At 45.9% G+C, this 15,041-nt stretch overlaps 1 protein-coding gene across 1 annotated transcript; it reads left to right on the top strand.

Moving 5' to 3' along the window:
* Positions 1-204: 204 nt before the first annotated feature.
* Positions 205-3,091, top strand: LOC125551052 (UDP-glucose 6-dehydrogenase 4-like). Its single transcript, XM_048714204.1, has 2 exons — positions 205-360; positions 1,349-3,091. The coding sequence occupies exon 2, from the start codon at positions 1,354-1,356 to the stop codon at positions 2,794-2,796; it is 1,443 nt and encodes a 480-aa protein (XP_048570161.1). The 5' UTR covers positions 205-360; positions 1,349-1,353; the 3' UTR covers positions 2,797-3,091.
* The last annotated feature ends 11,950 nt before the right edge of the window (positions 3,092-15,041 follow it).

Here is a 15,041-nt window from a genome sequence, read left to right as displayed (position 1 = left end):
TTGGCGTGGCACAATTTTTTTTTGGCGTGGCAGCCATTAGAACGCTGCCCCACAAAGAAAACCACCAGTATAAAAATGTGAGTACTACCGTGTGAGAGAGGAAACCAATTAAGACCTGCAGGAAAAAAAAAGAGAGGAAGTAGCGAGGAACGGCAGATCTGAGGGGGGACGACCCGCCCGCCCCGATTTCTCCTCACCTATTTATACGGCCCTCCCCACCGGCTCCGGGCACCACCACCACCAATTCGCAACCCCTCCTCCCCCGTTCTCCTCATTGTCCTCGCGCCCCGCCCCGCTCCGCTCCGACGGCCAACCGCTCCACACACCACTAGCCTGCCTGCCTGCCTGCCTGCCGCCAAGGTACAGCAGATCACTCGCCTCCCCCCCGCGCCTCCTCTCCTCTCTTCCTTGCAGTTCCCGGCCCGCGAGTGAGATGCGCGCGCCTGTTCATCTCGTCTTGTGTTGTATGTGCGCGCCGAGATCTTGTGTCGTCGCGTGGCCCTGATCCGCGGCTCGCTGCTCGTTCGCTCCGGTGCCGGTGTAGTGAGATCTGGGCTGCCGTCCGGCCCCTCTCCGCCGATCGAACTCGCCTCCGTGCCCATTACTCGTAACCGTCCGCCGCTGTACCGGGCTGGCGTGGAGGGGGGAGATCCGTCCAGTTTGGCGCGGGTTTGCTTACTGGTGGAGTACTGACAGCAGTTTATTTTCCAGAAATATCTGGGACTCAGTTCTCGGTTGTGGTACTTGTAGATCTTAGTACTGTACATTATGCGCCATGTAGCAGTTTATTTTCCAAGTATTTATGGTGCACAAGGGCACGTTGGAGCGGGTTAATTCAGGGGCAATTCTGCGTTGACGCCCAAATGGTTGATTTGCGGCAAATTAACAACGGCAGTTCTACCTAATTATTTAGTCAATGTTTTCGAAATTGTGACTAGGTGACTTGTAGATAGTTGGTTCATCTATATATGTGGCCTCTCTTGCAATGGTTTAAGTGCTACAACATACAATTTGGGTTACAATTTGGGGTTGACAGACGGTGGATGCTCTCTCGTGTCTATTTTTACAACTCAGGATGAATGATTGTAGTAACTTTGTTTGCACTGGCTGTTTACTGTTTGGTACATGGTAAATTAATGAGGAAAACACGTTTCCTGAATTTTGATTGGGGAGGGATAGGTCGTTCATGCCAATTTTGTTTATACAGTTCTGAATTTTGGTGTTTCATTCTGTGCGTCCTTTCTGAAATTTTCTCTGCAGTGCACCCTGCTGTTTCTTATATTTCTTACTGCTACATGTGTGCGGAGTTCTTGTGGTGTAATCCTGACAATTTTGTTTCATCAAACAGGCAAGATGGTGAAGATCTGCTGCCTTGGGGCTGGCTATGTAGGTGGCCCAACAATGGCGGTCATTGCCCTCAAGTGCCCTGACATTCAGGTGGTTGTGGTAGATATCACCAAGTCCCGGATTGATGCCTGGAACAGTGACACACTGCCAATCTATGAGCCTGGCCTTGATGAAGTCGTGAAGCAGTGCCGTGGAAAGAACCTCTTCTTCAGCAATGACATTGAGAAGCATGTTAGTGAGGCTGACATCATCTTTGTGTCGGTAAACACCCCAACCAAGACCCGTGGTCTTGGAGCTGGTAAGGCTGCTGATCTCACTTACTGGGAGAGTGCAGCTCGCATGATTGCTGATGTGGCCAAATCAGACAAGATCGTGGTCGAGAAGTCCACTGTTCCAGTCAAGACTGCTGAGGCAATTGAGAAGATCTTGACCCACAACAGCAATGGCATCAACTTCCAGATCCTCTCCAACCCAGAGTTCCTTGCTGAGGGTACTGCTATCCAAGACCTATTTAACCCTGACCGTGTTCTTATTGGAGGACGTGAGACCCCAGAAGGTCAGAAGGCTGTTCAGACGCTGAAGGCTGTGTATGCGCATTGGGTTCCTGAGGATCAGATTCTGACAACCAACTTATGGTCTGCGGAGCTGTCGAAGCTTGCAGCCAATGCGTTCTTGGCCCAGAGGATCTCCTCTGTGAATGCCATGTCAGCCCTCTGCGAGGCCACTGGTGCAAATGTTTCCGAGGTGTCCTATGCTGTGGGCAAGGACTCTAGGATTGGCCCAAAGTTTTTGAATGCCAGTGTTGGATTTGGAGGCTCTTGCTTCCAGAAGGATATCCTCAACCTGGTTTACATCTGCGAGTGCAATGGCCTCCCAGAGGTCGCCAACTACTGGAAGCAGGTGATCAAGATCAATGACTACCAGAAGAGCCGGTTCGTGAACCGTGTTGTTTCCTCGATGTTCAACACGGTTGCGAACAAGAAGATTGCGGTGCTTGGTTTTGCATTCAAGAAGGATACTGGTGACACTAGGGAGACTCCAGCTATTGATGTCTGCAAGGGTCTGCTTGGTGACAAGGCTAAGATCAGCATTTATGATCCTCAGGTGACTGAAGACCAAATCCAGCGTGACCTTGCGATGAACAAATTTGACTGGGACCACCCTGTTCATCTCCAGCCCATGAGCCCCACGACTACAAAGCAAGTCTCGGTTACCTGGGATGCATATGAGGCGACTAAGGATGCCCATGGCATCTGCATCATGACTGAGTGGGATGAGTTCAAGACTCTGGACTACAAAAAGATCTACGACAGCATGCAGAAGCCCGCCTTTGTTTTTGATGGTCGCAACGTTGTTGACTCTGAGAAGCTCAGGGAGATTGGCTTCATTGTCTACTCCATTGGCAAGCCACTCGACGGTTGGCTCAAGGACATGCCTGCTGTGGCTTAAATAAACTCTGATAAAGGGAGGAGATCCGCCTCGGGTGAATCCATGAGCAGCTATCGATAGGGATTCAGCTTGTTATTTCTCTTTATAGTCGCTGTTTATCTTGTGCCAGAAAATCAGATGTCATTTTTTTTCTTGAGTGTTTCTTCGGGGTTTACAGTGTTAGAATGGCATGGTCACTGGGATGTGTCATTCCTTTGCTCCATTGCCACATCTTTGTAGCTAATGTCTGTTGTTGCATCTTTATCATGTTACTGGTGTTCATCCTGTTGGTTATACATGTGGCTTCAATTACTAAGATTATCTTAGCAATCTACATATTCTGCAATTCAGCATTTCTTTGCTTGTGAATATAATTTGTTGTGAAATCTGCTTCTGAGACGAATGCAATTGGGACATGGCTGTTGTGTAAACTCACTATTTCTTCGCCAGGAAAAACGCGTGGTTCCTTTAAGAAGGGAAAAAACCCCTCATGGTCTCATATATCATAGCAATGCAGTTAATTGAGCACATAATCTCTATGCAGTTTATATTTTTGAGGCGTTTTAGGCATATTTATACCACTCTTGCCCAGACTTTTGCTGGCTTGTGCTCTTTAGTGCTTGGGCTGTAGGTCACTGTGGTTATTAGCTGACCAGGACTCACATTATTGACTCTGTAAGGTTTTGGTGTTTCCACTTGAGTTTGTTCCCTCATGGCAAGGTTGATTCCACCATGCTTTGTCTCAACATATTTGTGCTTTTGAGGTTGAAAGCTGACGGAGCTGGGATTGAGATTGAGATACCAAAGGTCAATCGGCAAGATGCATGCTTCAAGTAGTTATTATCACTGGAACCTGGTAGTATCTGGGAACACTCCAGGTAAGGATTTTGTATTCAGTGATCTCTCTGACTCTGATGAATGAGCACAATGGTAGAGATTGAAGGGAGAGATCCAACAGCTGACAGGGTCAGTTTCTTCGGGCAATGTGTTCTCATGCAAGTTCCAAGTCAGATATTTTTTCCTGGAACAATGCTCTGATAACTACTCAAAGCCATCTCCTTCGGTGTTTGCATTCACCTGAATTCTCGAATTTATCCTGGATCTCTTGCATTTTAAGGTGTGCATTATGGAGGCGCACTCACGTGGATGTGTCCGTGGCCGTGTGACACACATATGTGATACATGCCAAAATGTCGCCGAGGTGTCGGTGGACCTTGATGATGAAGATGATTCTGCCAAAGAGGTCGGTATCCAGATATGTGACTGAGTGATCAGCTGGCTGGTTGTCCCATCGAAAATGAGGTACACGTTTGCTTTGCACAATCAGCACATCTCGTTTTCAGGCCTTTGTCCAGAATATTCCAGTACAATGCATCGTTTTTGCTTCAGTCTTTTGCTTTTTCCTGGATTCCAGTTTCATTGGTATGCTGCGTGCAGACTCTGAGGTTTTGGTGTAGTTATTATGATTGTGGCGTGTCGTCCATTCATTCACGGTTGATTTACCACATATTGTCTCACAGTTTCGTTTGTTTCATTTATATAGCAAGTGAGGCGGGAGGTTGATGAGACTGATTGATAAACCAGAGGTCAATCCATGATAAGATCTATGCTTGAAGTAGTTTTTATAACTGGACACATGGCATCTGGCAACAGACACTCACTCAGGTAAGAAAGACAGTAGTATTCAGTAACCTCCCTTCTGAATTCACTTGGAAAAAACAAACCTCACTTCTGGTTGAAAGGTTGCGGATTGCTCCTGAGAAACGATCCTGGGTTGGCGCATGGGAACTGAAAACCACCGGATTCAAATCTTGGTGCTCGCTTTTACCTGAATCTACCTCAGATCCTTTGCTAGTAGGGACATACTCGTGTGGTGCCTGGGGCTTTATACATGCCAAGATTCCACCAAGTTATCGGTGAATGATTGGTACGGACATCTGCCTTGATGACGATTCGACCAAGAGGCTGGCTGGTAATACTAAGGCAATCGATGGCCAGGTAGCCGGTTGTTCCATCAAAAAACGCGAAGCACGTTTGCTTGGCGACATTGAGGTGTCATTTCCACCGTTCCTTGTACGCCCTTGTCCACGATAGTCCAAACCATCCATATTTTGTTTCCTTCTTGCTTGTGAAATGGATGTTTAAGCTGTCAAATGTGATAAAAGGGAGAAGATCCGCCTTGGGTGAATCCATGAGCAGCTATTGATAGGATTCAGCTTGTTGTTTCTCTTTATAGTTGCTCTTTATCTTGTGCCAGAAAATCAGATGTTATTTATTTCTTCCTTGAGCATTTCTTTGGGGTTTACAGTGTTAGAATGGCATGGTCACTGGGACGTGTCATTCCTTTGCTCCATTGTCACAGCTTTGTACCTAGTGTCTGTTGTTGCATCTTTATCATGTTATTGGTGTTCATCCTGTTGGTTATACATGTGGCTTCAGTTACTAAGATTATTTTAGGAATCTACTCCCTCTGTAAACTTTTATAAGACGTTTTAGGTCACTAAACGTCTTATAAAAATTCAGCATTTCTTTGCTTGTGAATATAATTTATTGTGAAATCTGCTTCTACGATGAATGCAATTGGGACATGGCTGTTGTGTAAACTTGGACAAACTCACTATTTCGGTGGTGGGGAGGTGAGAGCGCCTATCGCCTATCCAACGCGCGGGTTTGCCGTGTTTTTGTTTCTAATGCAAGTTGCAATTGTGATAATAAAGACCCGTTTGGCAAACCACCGGTCCTTGAAATATCAGGATCTGCGGAGCTACTGTTTTGCTCGCTCCAACATTTTAAGCTACTGCTCCGTCCGTTCCGGGAGCGGAGTCGTGGAGCTGGAGGGACTCCGAACGGGCCCTAAATCATCTGGCTGCTTCGAATTGTTCCAAGTCTGATTTTGTTTATAAGCTTTCAAATAACTAAATGGGTGCAGGGAGCTCAAATCCATCTCCTTTGGTGTTTGCATTCACGCGAATTCTGGAATTTATCTTTCATTGCAGTTTAGGTGTGCATTAGCTCGTCCGGCGGAAGCTGCGCAGTCACTTGGGAGGCTGTGTGTGCCCCCAAATGGGCGGGTGGATTAGGCATACCCAACCTAGGATGGATGAACAAAGCTGTGCAGGCAAGGTGGCCTTGGTTACAGAGGTCAAACACATCGCGACCATGGGCAGAATTTGACATCACAGTGCCAAAAGCTTCAAGACAACTCTTCAACGCGGCTGCGTGTTGGGTTCTCGGAGACGGAAATACAACACTCTTTTGGGAAGATAGATGGCTCGAAGGACACCGGATCGTGGAGATTGCACCCTTGACCTACGGCCGAGTCAGGAAGAAAATGAGGAAAACATGCACCGTAGCCCAGGCCCTACTGAATGACGCTTGGGTTGCCCAAGTAAGCCCGGAGGTATCAACTAACTCGCTAAGGGAATATCTACAGCTATGGAACATGATCCAAGAAGTTCAACTTGACCCAACGCAGCATGATATCATCACTTGGTCATGGGAAGCAAGCGGATGCTATTCAGCGAGGACTGCATATGCAGCCAAGTTCTGGGGCAGGCAAGTCGTCCCCACAGCCGAATTCACCTGGAAATCTAAAGCGCCGGCGCCCTGCCGCTTCTTCACATGGCTCGCAATCCAAGATAGGTGCTGGACGTCCGATCGGCTGGCAAGACGAGGGCTCGATCATCAGGATTGCTGCCCAATGTGCAACCAAGAAGAGGAGAGCATAAATCACATTTTGCTCCACTGTGTAGTCGTGCGGGAAGTGTGGACCGCGATTTGTCACCCCCTACGCAGACCGGAATGGATACCTACTGTGAATGAAAGCCTCGGTGCATGGTGCCAAGACAAGAGAGGAAGAGGAAAGGCCGGGAGGGATGCAAATGCAATCATCATCCTAGGGCTATGGCAAATATGGAAACACCGCAACTCGATTGTCTTCGATGGAGCTACACCTTCAAAGAACACGATTATCCATGCAGTCGTAAGAGAGGGCCGTGTATGGAAGAAAGCGGGCATACTACAAGGAGACATGAGCGCCTTCTTTACTGAGGTGGAAGAGTGGGCAGCGGAGAGTAGATAGCTTGTGACTAGGTGGAGGGTGGAAGTAGAGTTAGCGTGCAATGTATATATGTAATCTGTAATGCTAAAGTGGACGGGCTCTTTACCCCGGCTCCTTCTATATAATATAGTACGCACACTCATGCGTATTCGAGAAAAAAAAATTCTGGCACGTGAATTCCAAAATGTCACCGAGGTGTCGATGGGCCTTGACGCTGACGACGATTCTGCCAAGAGGTCGGTATCCAGAGGACAAAATTCCTGTTCTGACCTTTTCTACAAACTTAATCACAAATTGACCTTGTTCTGAAAAGATTTTTGTATCTAACCTTTTTTGGTCACGCCAACATCTTTGGCGTCTGGTTTGTATAGCAGACGCCAGGGTGCATGGCGTTTGGACCTGGCCCACACTTGCCTAGTTGGCGCTTATGTGGCGACATAGAGACGCCATCCATCTTGACGTTTGGGGCAAATGCCATAGCTCTTGGCGTTTGGTCCTGCTACATGCATCATTTCTGGAGTTGCTTCTATAAATAACTATCTTGATTTTCTCCCGTAATTAATGACTTGCTTGATCGCCCAGCCCATGCTCATGTGTGGTTACCTCGTCCTGATTTGGTATCATGCACGGAAATAAGGAGAGGAAAATCAAGAGATCACATGAAATATCTGCCTTGAATAAAGGGATTACAGTTATAGTATATGAGATGATCTCTTGACCAAATCACCACTTTTTTTTTTCTTCATGAGAATTTGCAAGCTGCTAGAACACACAAACATAGTCTTCACATATATCCATTTGGGTATGCGTAGCAAAAAGAGAGACAATATCAAAAAAAGATCAAAATTCAGCATTCAAACAAAATACCTTGGTCTTGGTGTAGGCACGTCTAGAGAACAGATAAAATACGCCTTTCGTGGGTTTGTAAGGGCATCTCTAATGGTAATCCACAAATTTCCTTCCACATCCATCTGCGGCAGGGGGATCAATCCACGGACACGAATATGAGAGGACGCCATCCAACGCTAGCCGCATATATTCTAACACCAACTCGAACAACCGGATGAAATAATTATATTTATATCAACTAAGCAGAGCTTGTCCGCCTAGATGTAATTAACTAATCTAAATGGTTGTCGGCGCCCGTTCCTCGTGTCAGCCCATCCCAGAGAGCTTTGGCGGGGGAGAAATTCATGATCGCAGTGGTGTGGAGAGGGATCGGAGGCGGATGACTACGGCTATGGACACGACAGCATTTTATATAGCAATGGCGGGCGGCAGGGGCGGAGGAGATGTCTCAATAACCGCGTGCCATCAATGTGGGCGGCAGGTGAACGGACGGGCCGTTATCGTGTCATTTGAATGCGGAGCAGTCGCGTGCACCGGGAAGCGGCGAACAGCACTCTTTCAGCCGGCGCGCCGCTTCAATGACGGCGCCAGTGAGTGGCCGCGTCCGCTCTAGTCCGGCATTAATGTGGACACTGACTCTTTGGATAGGCGCTAACCGTTTCGAGCTGGAAGCGCGCACAGGCGAGGAAGGAGGGGTTTGGATGGGCCAGGGCGGTCAGAAGTAGACGTGACAGCGGTCCGGACTCCCGCAGAGCTCCCGCACGTTTTGTTTCGGGTTTACGAGAGAAAATACGTGCGAACCACACCACGGACCGACACAAGACTGTGTTGGATGGTTTCCACAGTCCGGATAGCACAGTTCAGACGGTTGCGAGAGGTTTGAGGGACAACATTAGAGATGTCCTTAGTCGGCTAACAACAGCAGATATTATAGAAAAGTAAATCATCTATGCGATTAATTAATTAAAAATCAAACTGCCATATTAATCTCCCAGAAATCTGCTCCTTTTGTTGTCATTGGATGCATTTAGGTGCCGGTTAATTCGTTTTGCAACGATGGTCAGCGGGCTTTTAATTACGTGAGTTAAGCAACTCCACTAAGGATGCATGTAGCCGTTTCTTTAAGTGAAGGAAGGACCAAACACCAGGAGCTATGGCGTTTGCCCCAAACGCCAAGATGGATGGCGTCTCTATGTCGCCACATAAGCGCCAACTAGGTAAGTGTAGGCCAGGTCCAAACGCCATGCACCCTGACGTCTGCTGTGCAAACCAGACGCCAAGGATGTTGGCGTTATAAAAAAAGTCAGATACAAAAATATTTTCAAAACAAGGTCAATTCATAACTAATTTTGCAGAAAAGGTCAAAACAGGAATTTTGTCCGTATCCAGATCTGTGAATGATCAGTACGCTGGTTGTCCCATCCAAACGCGATACACATTGCCATGCATGCTCGTTTTCAGGTCTTTGTCCAGAATATTCCATACCAGGTACAGGCATGGTTTTTCCTTTGTTGCGAAATCGATGTGGTAAATGTCAGGTCACGGACGCATCGGAAACACATGGGGTGATCATCATACACCAAGACTCGTACTTCTTTGTTCTTCTGTTTTTTTTTCTCGAATTCCAATTTCATTGGTATGGCTGTGTGTGTGGTCCCTTAGAGCATCTCTAGCAGACCCCGTATAATGCCGATCCGTAAAACGCGTATACAGTTCGCGGAAAAACAGCTTTACAGGTTGGCGCGAGCTGCGGATTTCTTTTTTACGGGTCTATTTTGCGGGATCTGACTCTGTCGCCGCCCACGCCAGCCCGTAAATTAGTAATTTGAACTTTAATTTCTGGCATGCAAACACATTTATTTGCTTTTTTATTTTCTTCAAGGGCATTGCATACATAATAACTCATCAAATCTTTGCTAAAACAGTAAGACCAAAAAAACAAGAATCACAATTAGGCATTTTAGAAGATATCCAACTTTCATAACTGCTCCCACTAGTTGGACCTGTTGGGGAACGTAGCAGAAATTCAAAATTTTCCTACGTGTTACCAAGATCTATCTATGGAGAGACTAGCAACGAGGGGAAGGAGAGTGCATCTACATACCCTTGTAGATCGCTAAGCGGAAGCGTTCAAGAGAACGGGGTTGATGGAGTCGTACTCGTCGTGATCCAAATCACCGGAGATCCTAGTGCCGAACGGACGGCACCTCCGCGTTCAACACACGTACAGCCCGACGACGTCTTCCATGCCTTGATCCAGCAAGGAGAGAGGGAGAGGTTGAGGAAGACTCCATCCAGCAGCAGCACACCGGCGTGGTGGTGATGGAGGAGCGTGGCAATCCTGCAGGACTTCGCCAAGCACCGCAGAAGAGGAGGAAGAGGTGTTGGAAAGGGAGAAGGAGGCAACCAAAGGCATGGATGAAAAGCCCTCCTTCCCCACTATATATAGGAGGGCCAAGGGGGGGGGCGCCGGCCCTAGGAGATCCAATCTCCTAGGGGGGCGGCGGCCAGGGAGGTTTCCCTCCCCCCCAAGGCACCTAGGAGGTGCCTTCCACTATTGGGACTCTTCCCTTTTGTGAAACCCTAGGCGCATGGGCCCCTTGGGGCTGGTGCCCTTGGCCCATGTAGGCCAAGGCGCACCCCCTATAGCCCATGTGGCCCCCCGGGGCAGGTGGCCCCACCCGGTGGGCCCCCGGGACCCTTCCGCTGGTCCCGGTACAATACCGATAACCCCGAAACTTGTCCCGATGGCTGAAACAGGACTTCTCATATATAAATCTTTACCTTCGGACCATTCCGGAACTCCTCGTGACGTCCGGGATCTCATCCGGGACTCCGAACAACATTCGATTACCACATACAAACTTCCTTTATAACCCTAGCGTCATCGAACCTTAAGTGTGTAGACCCTACGGGTTCGGGAGACATGCAGACATGACCGAGATGACTCTCCGGTCAATAACCAACAGCGGGATCTGGATACCCATGTTGGCTCCCACATGTTCCACGATGATCTCATCGGATGAACCACGATGTCAAGGACTTAATCAATCCCGTATACAATTCCCTTTGTCTAGCGGTACGATACTTGCCCGAGATTCGATCGTCGGTATCCCGATACCTTGTTCAATCTCGTTACCGGCAAGTCTCTTTACTCGTTCCGTAACACATCATCCCGTGATCAACTCCTTGATCACATTGTGCACATTATGATGATGTCCTACCGAGTGGGCCCAGAGATACCTCTCCGCACGGAGTGACAAATCCCAGTCTCGATTCGTGCCAACCCAACAGACACTTTCGGAGATACCCGTAGTGTACCTTTATAGCCACCCAGTTACGTTGTGACGTTTGGCACACCCAAAGCACTCCTACGGTATCCGGGAGTTGCACAATCTCATGGTCTAAGGAAATGATACTTGACATTAGAAAAGCTTTAGCATACGAACTACACGATCTAGTGCTATGCTTAGGATTGGGTCTTGTCCATCACATCATTCTCCTAATGATGTGATCCCGTTATCAATGACATCCAATGTCCATGGTCAGGAAACCGTAACCATCTATTGATCAACGAGCTAGTCAACTAGAGGCTTACTAGGGACATGGTGTTGTCTATGTATCCACACATGTATCTGAGTTTCCTATCAATACAATTCTAGCATGGATAATAAACGATTATCATGAACAAGGAAATATAATAATAACTAATTTATTATTGCCTCTAGGGTATATTTCCAACAGTCTCCCACTTGCACTAGAGTCAATAGTCCAGTTCACATTGCTATGTGATTAACACTCAAGGTCACATCCCCATGTGACTAACACCCAAAGAGTTTACTAGTGTCACTAAACTAGTTCACATCATCATGTGATTAAGACTCAATGAGTTCTGGGTTTGATCATGTTTTGCTTGTGAGAGAGGTTTTAGTCAACGGGTCTGAATCTTTCAGATCCGTATGTACTTCGCAAATCTCTATGTCATCTTGTAGATGCAGCTACTACGCTATATTTGGAGCCATTTCAAATAACTGTTCTACTTGGAGCTATTCTAAATTGTTGCTCCATTATACGTATCCGGTATCTCTACTCAGAGCTATCCGGATAGGTGTTAAGCTTGCATCGACATAACTCTTTACGTCGAACTCTTTTACCACCTCCATAATTGAGAAAATTCCTTAGTCCACCAGTTACTAAGGATAACTTTGACCGCTGTCCTGTGATCCATTCTTGGATCACTCTTGTACCCCTTGACTGACTCATGGCAAGGCACACTTCAGGTGCGGTACACAGCATAGCATACTGTAGAGAGCCTATGATAAAAGCATAGGGGACGACCTTCGTCCTTCCTCTTTCTTCTGCCATGGTCGAGCTTTAAGTCTTAACTTCATACCTTACAACTCAGGCAAGAACTCCTTCTTTGACTGATCCATCTTGAACACCTTCAAGATTATGTCAAGGTATGTGCTCATTTGAAAGTACCATTAAGAATTTTGATCTATCCTTATAGATCTTGATGCTCAATGTTCAAGTAGCTTAATCCAGTCTTTCCATTGAAAAATACTTTCCAAATAACCCTATATGCTTTCCAGAAATTCTACGTCATTTCTGATCAACAATATGTCAACATATATTTATCAGAAATTCTATAGTGCTCCCACTCACTTCTTTGGAAATACAAGTTTCTCATAAACTTTGTATAAACCCAAAACTTTGATCATCTTATCAAAGCATACATTCCAACTCCGAGATGCTTACTCCAGACCTTAGAAGGATTGCTGGAGCTTTGCATACTTATTAGCATCTTTCAGGATTGACAAAACCTTCCGGTTTGTATCACATACAACCTTTCCTCAAAAAACGTCGAGGAAACAACGTTTTGACATCCTATCTGCAAGATTTCATAAATAATGCAGTAATCGCTAATATAATTCCAACAGACTCTTAGCATCGCTACGAGTGAGAAAGTCTCATCGTAGTCAACTCCTTGAACTTGTCAGAAAACATCTTAACGACAAGTCGAGCTTTCTTAATGGTGACATTTACCATCATTGTCCGTCTTCCTTTTAAAATCCATCTGTACTCAACAGCCTTACGACCATCGAGTTGTTCTGCCAAAGTCTACACTTTGTTTTCATACATGGATCCTCTCTCGGATTTTATGGCCTCGAGCCATTTATCGGAATCCGGGCCCACCATCGCTTCTCCATAGCTCGTAGGTTCATTGTTGTCTAGCAACATGACTTCCAAGATAGGATTACGTACCACTCTGAAGTAGTACGCATCCTTGTCATCCCACGAGGTTTGGCAGTGACTTGATCTGAAGTTCCATGATCACTATCATAAGCTTCCACTTCAATTGGTGTAGGTGCCACAGGAACAACTCTTCGCGCCCTACTATACACTAGTTGAAGTGACGGTTCAATAACCTCATCAAGTCTTCACCATCCTCCCACTCAATTCTTTCGAGAGAAACTTTTCCTCGAGAAAGGACCCGATTCTAGAAACAATCCCTTATTGCTTTCGGATCTGAGACAGGAGGTATACCCAACTGTTTTGGGTGTCCTATGAAGATGCATTTATCCACTTTGGGTTCGAGCTTATCAGCCTGAAACTTTTTCACATAAGCGCCGCAGCCCCAAACTTCTAAGAAATGACAGCTTAGGTTTCTCTAAACCATAGTTCATACGGTGTCATCTCATCGGAATTACGTGGTGCCCTATTTAAAGTGAATGCGGTTGTCTCTAATGCCTAACCCATAAACTATCGTGGTAATTCGATAAGAGACATCATGGTATGCATCATATCCAATAGGGTGCAGTTATGATGTTCGGACACACCATCACACTATGGTGTTCTAGGCTGTATTAGTTGTGAAACAATTTCCACAATGTCTTAATTCTGTGCCAAACTCGTAATTCAGATGTTCATCTCTATGATCATATCATAGATCTTTTATCCTCTTGTCACGACGATCTTTCAACTTCACCCTGAAATTACTTGAACCTTTCAATAATTCAGACTCATGATTCATCAAGCAAATATACTCAACAGCTACTCAAATCATCTGTGAAGTAAGAACATAACGATATCCACTACATGCCTCAGCACTCATTGGATTGCACACATCAAAATGTATTACTTCCAACAAGTTGCTTTCTAGTTCCATTTTACTGAAAACGAGGCTTTTAGTCATCTTGCCCGTGTGGTATGATTTGCATGTCTCAAGTGATTCAAAATCAAGTGAGTCCAAACGGTCCATTTTCATGGAGTTTCTTCATGCATATACACCAATAGACATGGTTCGCATGTCTCAAACTTTTCAAAAACGAGTGAGCCCAAAGATCCATCAACATGGAGCTTCTTCATGCGTTTTATACCGATATAACTTACGTGGCAGTGCCACAAGCAGGTGGTACTATCATTACTATCTTATATCTTTTGGCATGAACATGTGTATCACAACGATCGAGATTCAATGAACCATTCATTTTAGGTGCAAGACCATTGAAGGTATTATTCAAATAAACAGAGTAACCATTATTCTCTTTAAATGAATAACCGTATTGTGATAGACATAATCCAATCATGTCTATGCTCAACTCAAACACCAATCTTGATGGTAGAGGGAGCGTACGATATTTGATCAACCTTGGAAATACTTCCAACACATATCGTCATCTCACCTTTTAGCTAGTCTCCGTTTATTCCGTAGCCTTTTGTTTCGAGTTACTAACACTCAGCAACCGAACCGGTATCTAATACCCTGGTGCTACTAGGAGTACTAGTAAAGTACACATCAACACAATGTATATCCAATATACTTCTATCGACCTTGCCAGCCTACTCATCTACCAAGTATCTAGGGTAATTCTGCTCTAGTGGCTGTTCCCCTTATTACAGAAGCACTTAGTCTCGGGTTTGGGTTCAACCTTGGTTTTCTTCACTAGAGCAGCAGCTGATTTGCCGTTTCATGAAGTATCCCTTCTTGCCCTTGCCCTTCTTGAAACTAATGGTTTCACCAACCATCAACAATTGATGCTCCTTCTTGATCTCTACTTTTGTGGTGTCAAACATCGCGAATATCTCAAGGATCATCATATATGTCCCTGATATATTATAGTTCATCACGAAGCTCAAGCAGCTTGGTGGTAATGACTTCGGAGAACCATCACTATTTCATCTAGAAGATCAACTCCCACTCGATTCAAGCGATTGTTGTACTCAGACAATCTGAGCACAAGTTCAACAATTGAGCTTTTCTCCCTTAGTTTGCAGGCTAAGAAAATCGTCGGAGGTCTTATACCTCTTGACGTGGGCACGAGCCTGAAATCCCAATTTCAGCCCTCGAAACATC

The sequence above is a fragment of the Triticum urartu genome, chromosome 4, assembly GCF_003073215.2.
Source record: "Triticum urartu cultivar G1812 chromosome 4, Tu2.1, whole genome shotgun sequence".
Classification (NCBI taxonomy): domain Eukaryota; kingdom Viridiplantae; phylum Streptophyta; class Magnoliopsida; order Poales; family Poaceae; genus Triticum; species Triticum urartu.
Note: the sequence above shows the minus strand (reverse complement) of the source record. Positions and strands in the feature narration are given on the sequence as shown.

Coding starts and splice junctions, on each gene's coding strand:
- LOC125551052 (XM_048714204.1), top strand. CDS start 1,354: ATGGTGAAGATCTGCTGCCTTGGGGCTGGCTATGTAGGTGGCCCAACA.